Raw genomic sequence first — 19775 nt, 5'->3', positions numbered from 1 at the left:
TCGTCGAAAGAGGTTACGCCCTCCGTGTCAAAAGAGGTTACGCTCTTCGTTTCACAAGAATGACTTACTTTTCTTTTTAATCCATTTTTTCACGACTTACTTTTCTTTTTAATCCGTTTAAAAAAAAAATAATCCCTTTTCTTTTTTGATATTTTTCTTTTTTTATTATACTTTAATTTTAACTTTTCACATATCATGTTTAAGACCACAGAATTAAAGAGCATTTTGACACAATTTTAATTTAAGACCACAAGATTCAAGAATTTCTTTATTTTCTTAAACTTATGAAGTCAAAGTAGGTCTTTTTTAAATGGAGAAGTAAATGTTTCACGTAGCACTAATAGGATCCAACTGTCCTTTCGGGGACAGCCGATTAAAAATAAAAAGGATCCAACTCCAATCAAAGCACCAATTTTGTTCTCTTTAATAAAATATGTCCAATATACTACAACATAATCAACGAAAGACCTACTGGATTCGAACTGCTAATGCTACCATGTACCAATAACAGCATACTCACGCTACAATTACTAATACAAGAATAAATCAATGAAGTTTACAAGGGACTGACACGACCAAACCTAAATAAAAAAGCCAACTGTATAAACCATAAGTTCTAATTTTTCCTTTTTACTCTCTTTCCATTTCTGTTCGTTGAAAAATAAATAAATAAATAAAACCCGGAAGCAAACCAAAAATCACCCGCAAGGACCTGTGTCTATTTATAGCATTGGTTTAGGTAGTGATGCGGATATGATGTATGTTGAGAGAAATTCCCTTGCATGCCTCTCACTATCTGAGTAGTACAAACCTCTCTTAGCATTAACAGCTCCAATGTCTCATCTCTCTCAACGGCCAGTCTTGGGACGTTTCATTCCACTCGTATTGAAAGGAGAGACACTGCCACTTGGTCCAGGGCTCTCTTCCTTGAAATTTGAATTCAGCATAGCAAGTTCACGCAACTGCTGTCTCTTTATGTAGTCCTGTGATTCATCCTGTACAAATAATAAGAATTTGACAAGGCAAGATTATGCTGTGTGAACTGCTAAAAATTTTCTTGCTACGCTTGAATAAAAGAGGAATGGATGTGGAAGTGTGGAACAATCATTTCCTACAAAAAAAAAAGTGCAACTAATACGAGAATTTCTTCTCATCAAAGAAAAGAAAGAAAAAATATAAATAGGAATGGTCTAGAAGCTGCTGATGAATCTCAATATGAAAATTATGTTAAGTTACTTGAAATAGTTGTCGTGATCAACCACCTCTATAGTCTACATTTTTTTTAAAGATAACAAAATTATAGCATCTCCACAATCAATTGTTAACTTATTTGATTTTGGTGCTCTCAAATATGCTACATAGTTTTGCAAAAACCCCAAAGGAACAAATCTGAAATACATACCACGGGCTTGAGCAACTCCTCTATTATTTCCTGTGCCTGTCTCAATCTAATATCCACAACACTGGCTGGCAAATCAGCTTCAATTAAAATATGGAGTGGTTCATTCAGATGTTCGTATCCTGGTCTTCCCCTTAGTTTCTCCTCCTTGAAATTATCAATCATGAACATATGTTAGAACTCCAATGATACAGCTCACACAGATGAATCCACAAGATAGAGTGAATGACTTAGAGATGAGTCGACAAATTGAATAGTCTCTAACTGCCTTTTGCCTTTTTTGTTTTTTTTGATAAGAAAGTCTTAGCTCTGTATAAACCAAACTTTCAAGTACCAAAAGTCTGGCCTATATTCCAACTAAAATTGTTAGTAAAAATAAACAAAAAAATCGTAACAAAGCTAGCATTAAACAGAAATTTGATAGATGTAATATGATCTTCTTCTTGGTTATCGAGTTCCACTACACTGACTTGTATTTCACAGAACTTTTGGCTTTATCTGAACTAGGAGCACATATTATCAGATGCAATAACTTCTTTTTATTCATCCTCCCAAGAACTAGCACTCAACTTCTTTCACCATTTATACTCCTGTCCTTTGATCTTGGAATCTTGCTTTATTAAAACACTCTTCAATTCATTCAATCAAATACATCTCCACATTGAATATCAGCTTTGGATAGGTCACTTCATATTTAAGACCTTGGTTACTAGGGAAAGTCACAACCTTCTTATACAAAGATATTTGAGAGGATTAACGTAAGGAAGCTATAACAAACAGAAAAATTGCACTTCTTATTTGAATTGCTTAGGAAAAAATTGCAGCCCATCAAAAGGATACTGGAAACCTGATATTTATTTATTAATTTATTCAAATAGGTAGAATGTAAAAGACCTGATAATTAATCAATCAATAGCCAAATACCAAAGTTAGTTTGAAGTCGGTAAACCTGACAATCACTGCCTCTAACAATTAATAGTTTATATATCTCTACAATTATAGTTGTGATACACTCAACCACACAATCCAACAGTAGTGAGAAAAAAAAAAGAAAATGAAAACTACCTTGTCTGGATCTTTTATTGACCCTTTTCCTCTAATAAAAACACGACATCCCGTAGTAACTTCCACCCGTTTCAATGAATTCCCTCTGGGGCCAAGAAGTCGCCCGACAAAATTAAACTGAAATCCAAAATGAAGTTAGTTCAAACAATATCTATCCCAAAGCAAACTGTGATTAAGCAACAGCATTAACAGCCCTACATTTGGATAAGTGTCTACTGGAATTTCTAACCGCAATATCCTTTTCACAGTGTACGAACTAGGACTTGCTGGGGCCCCTTGCCAGTCCATTGACATTCCATGAGGTCCACTTAACCTCTGTCACCAATATGGGAATTGGTATTTCAGATAACACAAGTAAAATAACTAGCAAGAAGAAGCGAACCAGTTAGCTGACAACACAAAATGCATGGTACTTTGGATTGTAAAAGTAAAGAAGCATGCCGACTGAGAGAGAATTAAGCACAAAAAAGAAACTACCAGTCCTGAAAGTGTTCAACGGGAGCAAAATGTGCAGCTATAAAGCTGAAACCAGTCAGAGATATTGACCTTAACTACAATTGATATGACAACCAGTAAGCAATAATAGCCTTCAAAACGAGCTAGAAACCCTCTGCATCTTCACTCATTCTCCAGAAAAAATCCCACATTGCAACCTTCAGATTACTACACCCAGAGAAATGATAAACTAAAAATTCTCAGGGGCCAATTGCATTTTAAGGGTTCACCTATATTGTTTTTAGGGGGTCAATCTTCTAGTATTATGAGAAATTGATAACTGGATGGAGAAACCCACGAGATAATACAAATATGATGAATTAAACATCTGTGTTCCCAAAATCAATATATAGCTATTCGACAGTAACATCACCCTTGTTATCAAAAGATATTCTGAAACTTCCAAATTTGTGCCCATATTCTGTACTGTTCACATCCTTAAGGCTGCAATATTATACATGTAATGCATCAGCGACTTGAGATTCCCTGGGAACAAATTCACCGTTGTATGGCTGACCGACGGTTACTAGCTATTCCAGCTTCATGCACAGCTCCTCCCTTATGTGCATAATGAGAATAATACATACAATTACAAAAGATTCAATGATAAAAAATAAAAAATGGTTTCAGAGTATGCGCTACGTTACTCTTGGATCCAACGTAGCACAGAAAATCACAATAAAACTATTCTCATTATGAACTCAGCGGGCTAGTGTTTTTACAAGTAATCTCTAGCCAACCTTCCTGCAAGAGATTCTTTCTTAACATCAAGCCTATTGGAACTAGATAGAAATTATAACTCCAATAATTTCGTTGTTTTTAGGGCCTCCTAATTTCCAGGAATTAGTCAACAAAATAGCCTTCGATGGTTGTACAGATATCCAATGGGCAAACGAGATGGACGTTTGTTGTCCCAACCATTCTTTTAGTCCCAAGCCCTCTACGGAAAGGGCCGACTTAGAACAAAGTTTCCGTATTGTTGATTCCAAGGTGTAGCGCTTCTTCCCCTATGCTGTCAATTAGAGCTAGTAGACTAGGATTGATCCAACAACTGAAAGGAAACTACTCTCTCTTCCATTCAGTGCAAGCATCAAAATCGTACTGCTACAAAACAATCTACGGAAGCAGAGCAACCTCAACGTATTGCCCATTCGCCAGCCAGTGAGTCTATTTTTTTGTGCTACGCTATTCTAAGATCCAGCGAAATCATTTGTATAGGTTTCAGAGACCACTGGCTACCTGATTGTCACAACTTGACTGTTTACACAAGCATCTCCAATCCAAGCTGCTTTTGTCAAATAGGGGGCAATACGAATGGCATATGCAATTTCTCATAAATCGAGAATTAATTGGAGAACTACCGATTGATTAACCCCAGAGGTAAGGAACGACAAGCTCTTATTCACCCCTGGCAGACCTATATACACTTGTCCGTATCTCCAAGGACTTGAGCTAAGGAATTGTTTACTGAACGTCCCATGTTTTACCTATCATTCAGTGAAGTGACCAGGGCTTGACATGCCGTGAATCCTCTTGAAAGAGAGGGGTGCCTTCAGGAATGCAGACATGGGTGGTGCATGGCAGTTGTCAGTCCAATGTCAGCATAAGCTTGTTTCAACTTTGGATCAATCAGATGACCATACTCCGAAGCTTATGGACACATATAACAGCCAAAAGGAAATGCATGAGAAGGTAACCCAAAGACCGAGGAAAGATGTGGATCCACATCTGAAGAAGACATCTTGCAAGCTAAACACACTCTCCTTTAATAAGATTTATCAAAACTAGCTGTGTAACATTGCATGACATCCAAAGCTTTGGTTACAAGTAACGAACTGGGCAAGTACATGCCATGTAATTGCAGGCCCCGACTATCCTTGCTCAGTCCTAGATTGTGGACAAAGGATATTAGGATGCACATGGAGAAAAGAAATCCTATTGATAGACAACAGGATAATCGTTCTTTTTGGGACTTCTATAAAGCAAAGGACCAATCAGCAAACTTTGGGTAAGCAGGAGCGATGTTGTGGGATGCTGCATTATTATCCACTGACCTAGTGTTGATCTCATTGACTAACACCAACTAAACTCATAATCTAGCTTAAAATTGATCTCTTTGACTAATACAGTCCTTGTGAACCTTAATAACTATAGCCAGGTATCTCACCTAAACTAGAATGGAAACCCAACCCAACTAAAAGAGAAAATTTTACTTCAAAGAATGAAGAAGGATATGAAGTGAAAGCTTGTATGTCCATGCACACAATCCAATATTTCTAGGGGCTTACTGAAAATCAGGCAATCAATAACAATGCAAAAGTAGCTTGAAAGTTTTTCTACGGGTCAATGAACTTCATTTGATAATTCACATACTTAAAAATCTTACAAACCAACAAGGATAAAATACATGATTTATAGAAAACAAAATCAGGCCTGGTATATTATATTAGCCCATACAATAAGCAGCTCATTTTTGTGTATGCATTAGAATCCAATGAGATTTCATTTTATTTGTTATGGAACCTGTGTCCTGACTATGTAGACCACCAGGTTATAAGGAATTTGCATCAAACTTATGCACAAAAGTCAAATATGGCCATGTCAAATTTAATAGTAGCATAATATATTTCAGGAAGACGAAAGTTTAAGAGCAGTACAACTGCTTCAAGTAAAAATTATTTTGATTCCAAGACAAGATTGTCCATACTGTGCATGCAATATTGCTACATTCGAATGCTTAGCCATGAAGAGCATTCTGCATTTTTTCTCTATAGGTAGCATTTTTTTCTATCTAGCCACTTCTATGGTTCCATTTAAAAACATCTAGAAACTCGTGAGTCTTTTCCTTGGACAAAAGTGAAGCCAATCTTCTAAAGAGTTGGTCTACAAACTTACTTTTTTGAGAAGCCAAAAGAAGTTATTAATAACTTATAATCAAATATAAAGCGGGCAGCTATTAAGTTCCAATTAATAAAATAAGTGAGGAATTAAGGCAATCAAAACAGAAAATTCACTCTCTTTAGATTCTAGACTATGATTTATTGCCAGATGCCACATGTTTGAAATTAGTGGCTGACGCACATCTGCTTTCCTTAACCTATAACATCAACTGGGCATAACCTTCAACGGGCAAGGAGTTTTTGTACAGTTGGTCCACATACTATAATAGATGAAAAAGCACGCTGTTCAATTCACTTGCATTTCTCTCGGATTGTTAGTACGGAAAAAAAGGAATGGGGAAGCTTTTGAATAATTGGATTTAGCTGTTGTCATATCAACAATCAATTGTAGTCTTCCTTACACTGGTTGCAAAATCATAGAGATCCTATCAGCCACTTATTTTGCTAATTTTTTGAAAATGAACAAGCAATCACGTAGAGCTGTAAAGCTCTAATTTTTCTTCTTCTTTTTTCCTAGGGTCTCCATCACATGGTTGACACTCTCCTCAAAAAAGCATGTATGTTGTACTTACTAAAAGGAGGTGGGTGGATCAAAGTAACGAGATACTTCAGAAGATAAAAGAAAAGAAGGTGATTTATTTGGTATACTTTTGCACTACTCCAGAAATGGGCAAAATGCTAATCAATTATTTTCTTGGTTTTAAAAAGTTCATTAACAATAGTTGCCACAACACACTGTTCATACTTCATCAATGTGAAGACGTTAAGAAAATGTACATCCATTTGCTTCACTTGGACCCCAACAGCATTATTCAGTTAGGCATCACAGGATTTAATACTTATATGTGTACCACAAGATATAGAAGTCTATTCCGGCTAAGAGAAGACATTTGCTAAATTGAGCCAAGTGTCAACGATAACATCCGAAAAACAATTACCTCCTGGGGAAGTCCATTCCAACCACTCAATCCTGCTCCAGTAACGTTTGACATAAGGTTTGCTGAACCCATAGGACTGGGACTTCTATGTCGCAGTCTGTCTAGTTCACCAAATCCTTGGTTCGGCAACATTCCGGAAACCCTTAAAATTTCTGAAAGCCAGATCATATTTACCAAGAATCAATCAATAATATTGCAATAGGTTGATGACCATGAAGCGGAAGAAAATATAGTTATAACACCATAGCAACTATGATTATCACCATAGGTTGGGAAAGAAAAGTGGATAAAGTTCCACAAGATTAAGAAGATAAACATATCATGAGGGACAAATTGTAAATATCACAAAACTTAAAATTCTTAATATATTCAAGTTGCATAACAAACCTAACTTATCCAAACCAAGGGTCCTTGCCAACAAGAGCGTGCAATTTGAGTATTTGGATCCTGAGCACATCCGAAGGTCACCAAACTGGCCAGATATAATTTCCGGTAATAAGTTTGACCACACACTGAATGCTCCATTACCTTACTTGTGTTTCCTCATTTTCATTTTCTTAGTGCACAAGACCGTACAGCCACCAAGGGTTACAGATTCCCTCGGGGTAAAATTTCAAACTTGAATAGCTAAAATGATACGATCCACAATTTACAGTGTCACTGAGCTTGAATCATCATTCCCCAATGATTATCGGCACAAGTTGTTTGGCCAAAACATGTTACATCAATTTGAAAAGATACAATTTTCTGAATAACAACATTTTTTTTGGGTGCCCTCACAATTTTATGGATTTATTTGCAGAATTTAGAGGTTTGCTTGTGATTTGTGAATATGAAGCTGCAAATGAACCAATTTAGGATGTCTCTCAAGTCTCAAATGCAGAGGCTCTTTCATTTCAACAGAAGAAGGATACATGAAGCAGTTAAGTAAAAAGAACAGATAAGAGGGAATCCAATTGGATCAGATCTAGGTTATATTATGAATAAGCAGAAGAAGATGGTGAAGAATGTAGCTAAACACCATAAAGAAGGTAGATCCAACACAAGGGAATTGGTTTACCTTGATTCAAGAGTCTGCTACATATGGGAAGTACTTGCATGAAAGGTCCAAGCTTTTGATGCTCCGCCAACAGCTCTGACAAGTACTGATTACTACTAACATGTTTCATTAACATCAAAATCAAAATTCAAAATTCACAACTACGTTGATAAAAGAGAAATGATAGGATAGGATATAGGAAAAAGGCAAATAAATACCTGTCAACATCTAGAGCATTTCTAATCTGGGGAGAAGCAGCTCTAGCAGGTGAAAAGTTAGTAGGATTATATAGACCTGACATAACTTTTTCCAGTTTTACACTGCCTCCCACCGGCACAAGAAAGGAAAAGAAAAGAAAAGAAAAGAAAAAACAACAGAAAGCAAGAGAGAGAACCCTTGAAAAGGGTTTTGTTGTGTAAATAAAAGTGTGAAACTTGGCAGAAGAAAGCCAAATCTTTTTCTCTTTCTTATTTGAAAAACATATTAGTAGTACTTTTTAATTGTGCTAAGATGCTTTTCAAAGTAATAAAGAATAGCTATTATAGTATATTTAGTAGGGTACTGTATCAAATTATGTTAATTGAGAAAAAACTTTGAAAAAAATAATACTGCAGTATGTACTTGATGATCGTTGGTCTAATAATTGTATCTCAACCCAGACTGTGCTGTCTGTCCCCTTCTGTTTCTGTCTATCGTGTGAATGCAACAACAACCAGAATAAATATCAACCAAATTCGGTGCCTACCCTTGAGCCTTCCAAAACATTAACGAAACACTAATTATCTTTTTAACAGTTAACAGGGTCTTTATAAGTACTATTTTTAAAAGGGTGAAATCATTTTCACCTTCCAACTTTGATTAAAAAATCAAACTCCCTCTTAACATTGAACAATAATTATACTTCTCTTTTATTCTATACAATATTCATTTTGTCCTTGTAATTTCTATCCTATATTTATATAATATTTTTTTATATTATATGTAATAAATATTTCTTATAACATGGATATTTGTGGCATTTTATTTAAGTTTATCAACTTTATAAAAAAATTAATACTTTTTATAAATTTATCACAAAATTTAATGTTATTTTTTAAGATCGTTATTTTAGTATTATATGTATTAAAGAGTCGTTTGGTGTGACGTATAATTATAATAATTCAGAGATAAAGTTCAGGATTAGTTATCCTGCATTTAATTAGATGTATTAGGTAGTCTCAAAATTATTTGTCGCACCATTTATACCACAGTGATGAGATAAGTTATCACACATACATATTCGTACAACTTATTTTGTAATAACTAATCCCCGAATAACTTGTTTCCAAACAACCCACTCCTAAGTGTGTATATATACATATGTATGTACATGGATGTGTGTATATTTTTGTGTTTTATCATTCTCTTACTGAATTCGTTTCGTATTACTTAACTTTTTGTTGATATAACACAATCCTTAAGAAAATTTTACTTAGAGGTATAGTTTGCTAAATTAACCTTATTAACGATAATTGGAAATTTTAATTTGTCTATACTGTTACTTTATATAGTTATTTAACACTAAAGAGTAGAAAAAAATATACTACAATTCTCTTGATTTCACAAATTAACCAGATAAATTAAAACATCTATTTTTAGTATGAGGATCAAGTGATAAGAAATGATATTATCTACTGTCTATATCAGTAAATAAGTTGTGATTGTCATTAATAGAGTATTACATATTTTATAATTTATATAAATAAATATAATCTTTAAAATTTGACCTTATTTTTATTCGAGAAAACATCTAGTTCCCCAAACTATGATCAAATTTGCTACGACACACGTCAACTTCACGGGGGTCCTATTACCCCTTAAACTAAATTTTAGCGTATTTTTGTCAATCGTTTTAGTTAACATGATACCTTTTGTCAATCATTTTAGATGGTGTGATACCTTTGATGTGAGCTCCATTTTATGTAATAAAAGTGTCACATTAGCATAAAAAAATGACAAAAATACGCTAAATTTGAGTTCAGGAAATAATAGGACCCCGGTGAAGTTGAAGTGTGTCGTAACAACTTTGACCATAGTTCGGAGTGGTACTAGAGGCTTATCTCTTTCATTTATTATTTGTATTTTCTGCATTAAAATACGTTTATAAAATTAGTATTACTTATTATTTTCACTTGTAAAATAAATATTATAGTTTTGATTATTATTAATAAAACTAATTTTCTTATTATGCCAATTTACTTCATAAAGATCATCATTAGCTTATATACTTAATTAATATTTCTTACTTTTTTCCTAGAAGATAATGCTTATGTTTTTATGATAATTTTGTTATATGAATTTTTTTTAAAATGAAAATATGATGATTTTAAAGAAGTTAAAAAAAAAAGAATAAAAAAATTGACAATAAAGGGTAAAATAGGAATTTTAAAAGTCAATTAGGATAAAGGAGGGAGTATGATTATTGTTCAAAGTTGAGGGGGGAGTTTGATTTTTAAGATAAAGTTGGAGAGGGAAAATGATTTTGACCCATTTTTAAAATTTATTTACTCATTTAAAAAATATAAAAAATTCTTACAAGTCAAAATCAATCGGAGGCAATGAATGAAGGATGACTAAAAAGTATTAAAATTAAGTGTAGGTGATTTAAGTCTTGAGTGTGGTGATAGAAATTAAATAATAGATAAAGAAGTTTTGACTAATATGTGAGAATCGTACTCAAGTTTTTTATTTTACATTTTGATCTAATATAAAAATCCTAATAACTAAAAATGAAAAGGGGGGGGGGGGGAAGGGGGGGGACACAATTGCTGCTCTTATTTTCTCTCTCTTTGCTTTTGGTGTTTCCTCCATTGTAGTTGTTCATTATTCTTGCTACTTTCTTCTACGTCATCATCTTCTTCTTCTTGTTTAACATCATCTTCTTTTACTATTGTTTGTCATGCCATTATTGTTATTATTGTGCCTCTACTGTTGCTACTGGATCAAATTTTTGGATCAATTTTGTTCACATATCACTGGACATTACTTCAGAGGTGATTTTGATAAGTGAAATAATAATTTTTAGTTTAATTTCTCATCTGGGTATATCTGTTGTTTTTTCAATAATTTTCAATAGCGTATCCAATATTTGTTGTATTCATCTACAACGGTTGTTGGATAGTTTCCATAATTATTAAAGTAGTTCCAATAGGTAAGTCATCTGTTGCAACAGATGACATATTTGTTGCAGCAGATATCTGCTACAGCAGATGACCTACTGTTGGATTAAACTACTAGTTCTGAATATAAATACCATAGGTAAGTCATCTGTTGCAAGAGATGAGTCATCCATTACAACAAATAACTCATATATTTGATTCATCTTACATCATTTGGCAAAGTTAGCTCAAAACTGGAATTTTAATCCAACAGGTAAGTCATCTGCTGCAACAAAGGAGTTATCTATTACAACAGATAACTCATCTATTGCAATAAATGACTTACCTATTGGATTCATCTTCTGTTATGAATATGTATCAAACAGATGATTCATATGTTGCAACAGGTGACTTACCTGTTGGATTCATACATCAGCAGCTGACAATACTGGGATAGAACCAGAAGTTTAATCCAACAAACTAGTCATGTATTACAACATATGACTTAGTTGTTGCAACAGATGAGTTACTTATTGGGACAATGATAGTGTATATAATTTGTTGTTATATATATAGCCACTCAACTTTACTATACTATCATTAGTAATATTTGTAACAAATTTCTTTAGGTATCATTAATGGATGAATCAGTAATAATTGAGGTTAATTGTCATGGTGAATGGATCGAGAAGATAGTGATGACAGTCCAACTAGATGTTTTGTATGATGATTTTGTGCACTTAATCATCAATTATTGTGGATTAAATTTCCAACTGAAAAATCTTGTCATCAGTTACATGCACAACTCTTTAAAAATCAAAAGGTCTTCCCTTTTGATATAAGCGATCAGGTTTGTTTGGGTGCTTATCTGAGTGATGTAGCTAGGCCTATTTTAAGGGTGTGCGTAGTTGAAAACCCAATAGAGAATCAGAATGTAGAACAAGTCTAACAAGATATGTTAAATGATGAATTAGATGGTGTGGGCATGAATATTTTAAATGAGGAGAGTGGAGATGAAGTTAAGGAAGACCAAACACCTACACCCGCTATTGCGAAAAATATAGTGAACAGTTATCAATCAACACAGTCGAGCAATCTTCAAGGTGATGAAATAGGTTTCTATAAGAAAATGATATTCAAGAACAAGAAAGAATTAGTCGCTTAATTGCATATTGCTTGCTTAAAAAAAGGATTTTAGATTCAAGAAGGTGATTAATTCATGTGCATATTTAGAGTGTAAGTGGTGGTTGAGGGCTATAAAATTCATCAGTTCTGAAAGATTTTGCATTAGAACTTATGAAAAGTATCGCACATGTGGTTTGAAGCATAATATGAGTCATATTCCATATGTCACGACAAAAGTCAGCGGTAAATACTTCAAAAATATTTTCTCCAATAGGAAAAGCCCGTATACAAGAGATATGGTCAATTAACTCCGTACAGATTTGGGTTGTAATGTGAGTTATTAAAGCATTTATACAAGTATGGAGATTACAAATTCTTTGGTTAGGGAAACACATGAGCACAGGTATGCAATGCTTGATATATACTGTTATATGCTTAAGTCTGCAAATCCAGGAAGTAAGATGGCATTACAGGTTGATGAAAATAGAAGGTTTAAGTACTTTTTTGTAGCTTATGTGATTTGAATTCTTGGTTTTCAATAAATGAGAAAAGTCATAGTCGTCGATGGGACATTCTTAAGAAATAAGTATAAAGGAGTTTTGTTATTGGCGGTGGCACATGATGTAGAGAATCACATCTTTCGGATGGTTTTTTGTGTAGTGGACAAGGAATGTGATGCCTCATATCAATATTTTCTTGAATAAATAAGAAGCTATATAGATTATATCGATGAGTTGTGTATAATTTTTGATGGACATCTAAGTATCTGTAAGATGGTTTCAATTGTCTACACTTCAACTCATTATTCTTGTTGCATGCGACACCTTGAGAAAAATATTTGAAACAACTTTCACAATTCAAAGGTCGTGTCTCATTTTTATAAAGCAGCAAAAACGTATGATAGAATTGAGTTCTATGACTATATCAATTAGATAAGGGATATAATATATAAGGCAGGCGAATATCTCAAATGTGTCGGATTCCAAAGATGGAATAGGACATTTTATTCAAAAAAATTGTTACAATTTGAGTTTATTATACTACTATGTCTTAGTAAGTAATTTTTTTGTATAAGTATAATATTATGACGTCTAACATTATTGGGTAAGTGAAAGCAATGTTTGACATTTAAAGTGAATTTTTTATTATTGCTCTATTTGATGAAATAAACATAAGGTTTGCAGAATTATTTCACGAGAGGATATGGAGTTGGTCAACTCAACAAACAGACTTGTTCCTTTAATGATAAAACAAATATCAAAGTACATCAATTCGAAAAATAAGTTATTGGCTCATCAAATAAATAGTTACAGGTTCAGTATCAACGGTCATAATGATGTTGCCATCGTCGATCTTCAAAAAAGAACTTGTACATATAGAGTTTTTGACTTAGATAAAATACCTTGTAAACATGCTATGGCAGCTCTCCAAATCTAATATGTTGCACAATTTTGAAATCAGATTTATGAGTACTTATCTCCATACTATTCGATGGAAAAATACATAATTACATATTGTAAGGATATTAATCTAGTGCCTCCTGAGGATTCTTAAATTATTTCTTTGGAGATTATGGAGAGAGAAATATCCCCTCCATCTATTGACTCAAGCAAATTAAAAATAAAAATAAAGAGGAGACATGGAGTCGAGGAATCATTTCCAACAAGAAAAAATAAGTTCTCCATATATAAGAGGGTTGACCGCAAAATGCCCGAATTGAAATGCTCCATAATTTTGTAAGAGTAAATAGTCTTGTTGTTGATCTAGTTATGAACTTGCAATTTTAACTCATTTTAGTTGGTAATGTATGTTATTTATTATATAAAATATTTTTTTTACGATCAAACAATTGTTGCATGTGTGGGAACAAATTCTGTTGAAATATATGTTATATCTATTGCAACAAATGACTCATTTGTTAAAAATAATCAAACAGATATACACATTTGTTACAGAAGATGAAATATATGTTTGATTATTTCCAACATACTCTACATATGTTTGATATGAAATGCTTCATTAAACCATGATTAGTAATAAATATATTTATTTAACTATAAATATCATTTAATTAAAAGTTTAACTACAATTTTAATGAATTATATAGTAATTAAATGATCAACTAAGTGTATAACCTATTGCAATAGATTATAAACTGTTGCAATAGATGTCTATATCTATTTGATTATTTCTAGCAAATGAGTCATCTGTTACAATAGATTAGACATTTGTTGTAATAGATGTCTATATCTGTTTGATTATTTCCAACCAATAATAGGTTAGTCATCTGTAGCAGTAAATGTCTATATCTGTTTGACCAATTTGATGTGAAATTCTTCATTAAACCATGATTAGTAATAAATAAATTTATTTAACGATGATTACCACATTTTGCACTTTTATGAATAAAATTTTCCAGTCATACCTTGATGAGTTCGTGGTGGTATACTTGGATGACATAGTCATTTATAGTAATACCCCAGAGGAGCACGTGGAGCATCTACGTAGCTTTCAATTACAATCTCAAAGAATTACGTAGTAATTACATAATCAATTAAATGTATTCATACTAAATAAAGTGGTCATTGACTAATTTGATGTGAAATGCTTCATTACATCATGAGTAGTAATAAGTAAATTTATTTAACTATAATTAGCTATCAATTTATAAGTTCAATTAAATTAGTGAAATGCTTCATTAAAACATGAGTAGTAATAAATAAATCTATTTAACTATAATTAGCTATCAATTTATAAGTTCAATTATAATCGCAATGAATTACGTAGTACTTACATGATCAACTAAGTGTATTCATCCTAAAGAGAGTGATCAATTAACTAATATGATATGAAATGCTTCATTAAATCATGATTAGTAATAAATAAATTTATTTAACTATAATTTGTTATTGATTTATAAGTTCAATTACAATCGCAATTAATTACATAGTAATCACATGATCAACTAAGTGTATAATCTATTGCAACAGATTATAACTTATTGCAACTGATATTTATATCTGTTTTATTAGTTTCAATAGATGAGTTGTCTATTGCAATAAGTTAGTCATCTATTGCAATAAATATCCATATCAGTTTGATTATTTACAACAGATGAGTTAGTTGTTGCAATAGGTTATTCATCTATTGCAACAAATGTCTATATATGTTTGACTAATTTGATGTGAAATGCTTCTTACTAATCATTAGTAATAAACTAATTTATTTAACTATAATTAGCTTTCAATTAATAAGTTTAATTACAATCTTAAAGAATTATGTAGTAATTACATGATCAACTAAGTGTATTCGTCCTAAATAGAGTGATCAATTGACTAATTTGATGTGAAATACTTCATTAGATCATGATTAGCAATAAATAAATTTATTTAATTATAATTAGCTTTTAATTTATAAGTTTAATTACAATCTCATTGAATTACATAGTAATTACATAATTAGCTAAGTGTATTCGTCCTAAATAGAGTGATCAGTTAATTAATTTGACATGAAAAACTATAATTAGCTTTCAATTATAGGTTCAATTACAATCTCAATGCATTACATAGTAATATCAACTAAGTATATTCGTCCTAAATAGAATATTTAATTGACTAATTTGATGTGAAATGCTTCATCAAAACATGATTAGTAATAAATAAATTTATATAACTATAATTAGCTTTCAATTAATAAGTTCAGTTACAATACCAATGAATTATGTAGTAATTATATGATCAACTAAGTGTATTTGTCCTAAATAGAGTGATCAATTGACTAAACGAATGTGAAATATGATGTGTAATAAATAAATTTATTTAACTATAATTAACTTTCAATTTATAAGTTCAATTATAATCTCAATGAATTACATAGTAATTACATTATCAACTAATTGTATAACCTATTGCAACAGATTATAACTTGTTGCAACAAATGTCTATATTTGTTTTATTGTTTCCAACAGATGAGTCATCTGTTGCAATAGGTTAGTCATCTGTTGCAATATATGTCTATATTTATTTGATTATTTTCAATAAATGAGTCAGCTGTTGCAATAGATATCCATATTTATTTGATTATTTTCAATAGATGAGTCATGTATTGTATTACAAGAGATGTCTATATCTGTTTGATTATTTCTATTAGATGAGTCATCTATTGCTACAAATATTTATATCTACTTGATTATTTCTAACATATAAGTAATCTACTGCATTTCAATAGATGTCTATATCTAGTTGATTATTTCTAACAAATGAGTCATCTATTATAATAACTTAGTCATCTGTTACAACAAATATGTAAGGACTTGATCTTATGAGTTGTTATTTTCTATATGTTTTGATTATTTTACTCCTCTCTGTGGTTGCTATGTGTTATTTTTAGGGTGTGGAGATGGCTGACACAGTTCTTGATGTAATTCTAAGCGATTTGTGTGAGTTTGTGCTTTTAGAGGTTAAAAAAGCCTTATAGTTGACTTCGGTCATTAGTTGTCCGCGTGTCGAATGGCAAAAAATTGCGCCAGCAGATCCAAAATATCGATTTTAGGTTAGTAGCGTGGTTGGTTTGATTTTAAGACTTTAGGATCTCATTTTGACCCTTGATTTGGGAATATGCAAAATTAGATCTCGGGAGTTAATTTTATGAAAACAATCTCTTTTTATAAATCTGATGTCTTCATTGAGTCTGAAATATAGTAGTATATTTTTTTTGCCTTCACGAGATTCCAAGTGAATTTTGAGGGGTGGATTAACAACTTTGTAATTTACCAAAGTTATTGATATAGCTAAAAATTTGGTGCAACCACTTTAGCGAGCATAGGACCACTAAAGAAGTAGTCTCTTTAGTGGCCTAGTTGCCACTTAAACGGAGGACCAGCTGGCAGCTAATTACAGCTAAAGCAGGCCTTGACCGCTTTAGCGATAGGGCACCACTTTAGCAGCCTCTCATTAGTGGGATAGACCACTTAAGCAGTCGACTCACCGCTTAAGTTGTGACAGCTAAAGTGGTCAACTTTCATATGTTTTAGTTGATTTTGAGGCCGTTGAGAGGGGAAAACTCCATATTAAAGGGTTTTAGTCTTGGATTTTGTCGTCTTGAGGTGGGTTATGGATTAAATTTCTTCGGACAAAGATAGGTAGTTAATATTTATACAAAAACATGCTATGGATATTTGTAATAATCATGGAAATTATGTTATTATAGTTGTGTGCCCGTGGGGGAAGGGGGGCTTATGTTGTTGTTACTGGTGATTTGAGATGATAACTCTTTGTGTAGCTCGTGTGGGAGATTTATTTGATATTATTGACCTTATATATACATTAGTTGCTTCCTTCATAATAGAAATACCCAAATGGGGGTTAATGTGGTGATGCCTTGCATGGATATTTATTCCAATGGTACATTGCTTATATTGAATCATGGATGGTTGACATATTGAGTCGATTTTAGTCTCTTTGATATCTTTATAGTTATGATTATTACATCTTCATATCATACATACATTTATGAGATATTGGTACCATTATAGAAACACTAATTTTGAAAGAAATGAGATATTTTTTTTATAAAAACTTAGCATAGACCATGAGTCAAAGAGGAGCTATGCTTATTGAGATTGGTATTGAGTATTAAGAATTATATGGGTTGCGAGCCCCCCATGGATCCTACCTGGAAGTGTTGAGGCTCGGTAGGTATATATGAAGGTTCTGTGATAACCTCAATCATATCATATCATGTTCATCATCATCATTGCATTTCACACATTATGCATTTTCTGTATTATAAGTTTGTGTGTTATTTATTACATATATGCTATGTTTTCTTTTACGTATTTTTTTAATTATTTATGTACTATATTTAAAATAGTTATTAGAGACGGTGTGAGCTACCGTTTGGATTTCTAATTCCAGGTGGCGTGCTCATAATATGTATTTATGTATCTTATTTTGTACTTTGCTTAGTTGGCCTATAATATCTACAGAGTATAAATGGACCATAGTCATACCTATTGTACCCTTTCAATACTGATCTAGGTACGAGTGCACCTCATAATAGATGAGATCGTATGACTATTTTTGACACTTAGAGGTATTGGCTGCTTTATTCCTTCAGAGTCAATATTAGACTTCCTCATATCTAGTTTATACCTTATTTTGTATTTAGATACAGACTTGTAGTTTTTGGGATTTTCAGTTGTAATTTTAGATTTTGTATTATATTTTGATTATTATTATAATGAGATGATAGGTTTTGGGATGAGGTATTGAGCGATGAGGCTAAGAAAGCCTCACATGACTCCGATGGTTTTTTAAGGATTGGAGGCTGAGTTTGTGTGTTGAGAGTGGGTAATTGATCTTAAAAGAGGCTCATTATTTTATGTACTCCACTCATCCGGGAGTGATCAAGATGTACTATGATTTGAGACGACACTACTGATTGGGTGGTATGAGAAAGAATGTGGTGGATTTGTAGCTCATTGCCTATGTTGTCAACAAATAAAAGCCTGAGCATTTAAGGCTTGGTGGTTTGCTTCAGAGATTACCAATTCCTAAGTAGAAGTAGGGAATGGATCACTATAAACTTCGTGACTAGGTTGCCTCGTACATCTCATGATTCTAACAGTGTTTGGGTCATCATGGATCGATTGACCAATTCTTCTTATTTTATTCCTATTCAGGTTTTCTTCAGTGCCGAGAGATTGGCCCATACCTATGTTCGTAAAATAGTTCATCTCCATGGTTTACTAGTGTTTATTATCTCCGACAGGGGTTCAGTGTTCACTTCTCACTTCTAGAAAGCATTTCAGGAGGAGTTGGGTACTCAAGTTAATCTTAGAACAACTTTTCACCCTTAGACCAACAGTCAGGCAGAGCGGACTATTCAGGTTTTAGAGGATATTATCTGTGCTTGTGTTTGAGACTTTGGAGGTCAATGGGAGCAACATTTAACCTTGGTAGAGTTTGCACATAATAATATCTATCATTCTAGTATTAAAATGGTACTCTTTGAGGCTTTATATGGTAGGCATTGTAGTTAGTTGGTTTGAGGTTCTCTGAGATTAAACCTCGAGGTACAAACTTACTTCGTGAGTCTCTAGATAAAATTTAGGTCATTCAGGATACATTTCGAGTGGCTCAAAGTAGGCAGACGTGCTATGTGAATCGTAGACTTCGTGCCTTGATATTAAGTTTTTGTAATTGAGTGTTCTTTCATGTATCACCCATGAAGGGTGTGATGAGGTTTGGGAAGAGGGGTAAGCTTAGCCCCAGGTTTATCGAACCATTTGAGATTTTTTAGACTATCGAGGACATAGCTTATGAGTTAGCATTACCCCCATGTTTTTCATTTTTTTATCTATTTTTTCATGTATCCATGCTATGGCAATACATTTTAAATAAGTCTCATGTCATTCATTAGGATACTGTGCAGTTAGATAAGAGGTTGTCCTTTGTTAAGGAGCCAATTTCCATTTTATCCTGGGATATAAGGTGATTGTGTTATAGAGATATTCTAGTGGTTAAGGTTCAGTAGAGACATCGTCTGTATATAAGAGCACTTAAAAGGTTGAGTCTGATATGCATGGTAACTATCTTCAATATTTTGCTGATTCAGGTATTTTTCTTGCCTTTATTTTGATGACAAACTAGACTCTTAGTGGTGGATATTGTAGGG

The 19775-nt window shown here is 32.8% G+C and overlaps 1 protein-coding gene across 4 annotated transcripts; it reads right to left on the bottom strand.

Moving 5' to 3' along the window:
- Positions 1-403: 403 nt before the first annotated feature.
- Positions 404-8525, bottom strand: LOC107842401 (KH domain-containing protein At3g08620). Of its 4 annotated transcripts, none has more exons than XM_016686229.2 (7): positions 8055-8525; positions 7858-7949; positions 6798-6949; positions 2663-2779; positions 2465-2581; positions 1403-1546; positions 404-995 (listed from the first exon to the last, which is right to left on the bottom strand). In XM_016686229.2, the coding sequence occupies exons 1-7, from the start codon at positions 8135-8137 to the stop codon at positions 849-851; spliced, it is 852 nt and encodes a 283-aa protein (XP_016541715.1). In that variant the 5' UTR covers positions 8138-8525; the 3' UTR covers positions 404-848. The 4 variants fall into 4 exon arrangements, with proteins under 4 accessions (XP_016541715.1, XP_016541714.1, XP_016541716.1 ...); XM_016686228.2 differs by having other exon boundaries at positions 7858-7952; positions 8055-8519; XM_016686230.2 differs by lacking the exon at positions 2663-2779 and having other exon boundaries at positions 7858-7952; positions 8055-8411.
- Between the last annotated feature and the right edge of the window lie 11250 nt (positions 8526-19775).

Source organism: Capsicum annuum, chromosome 9 (genome assembly GCF_002878395.1).
Source record: "Capsicum annuum cultivar UCD-10X-F1 chromosome 9, UCD10Xv1.1, whole genome shotgun sequence".
NCBI lineage: Eukaryota > Viridiplantae > Streptophyta > Magnoliopsida > Solanales > Solanaceae > Capsicum > Capsicum annuum.
Note: the sequence above shows the minus strand (reverse complement) of the source record. Positions and strands in the feature narration are given on the sequence as shown.

Coding starts and splice junctions, on each gene's coding strand:
- LOC107842401 (XM_016686228.2), bottom strand. CDS start 8,137: ATGTCAGGTCTATATAATCCTACTAACTTTTCACCTGCTAGAGCTGCT. Junction 6,950..7,857: donor TAGCAGACTCTTGAATCAAG/GTAAACCAATTC, acceptor TCTGGCTTTCAG/AAATTTTAAGGGTTTCCGGA. Junction 2,780..6,797: donor GGAATGGACTTCCCCAGGAG/GTAATTGTTTTT, acceptor TATTGGTGACAG/AGGTTAAGTGGACCTCATGG.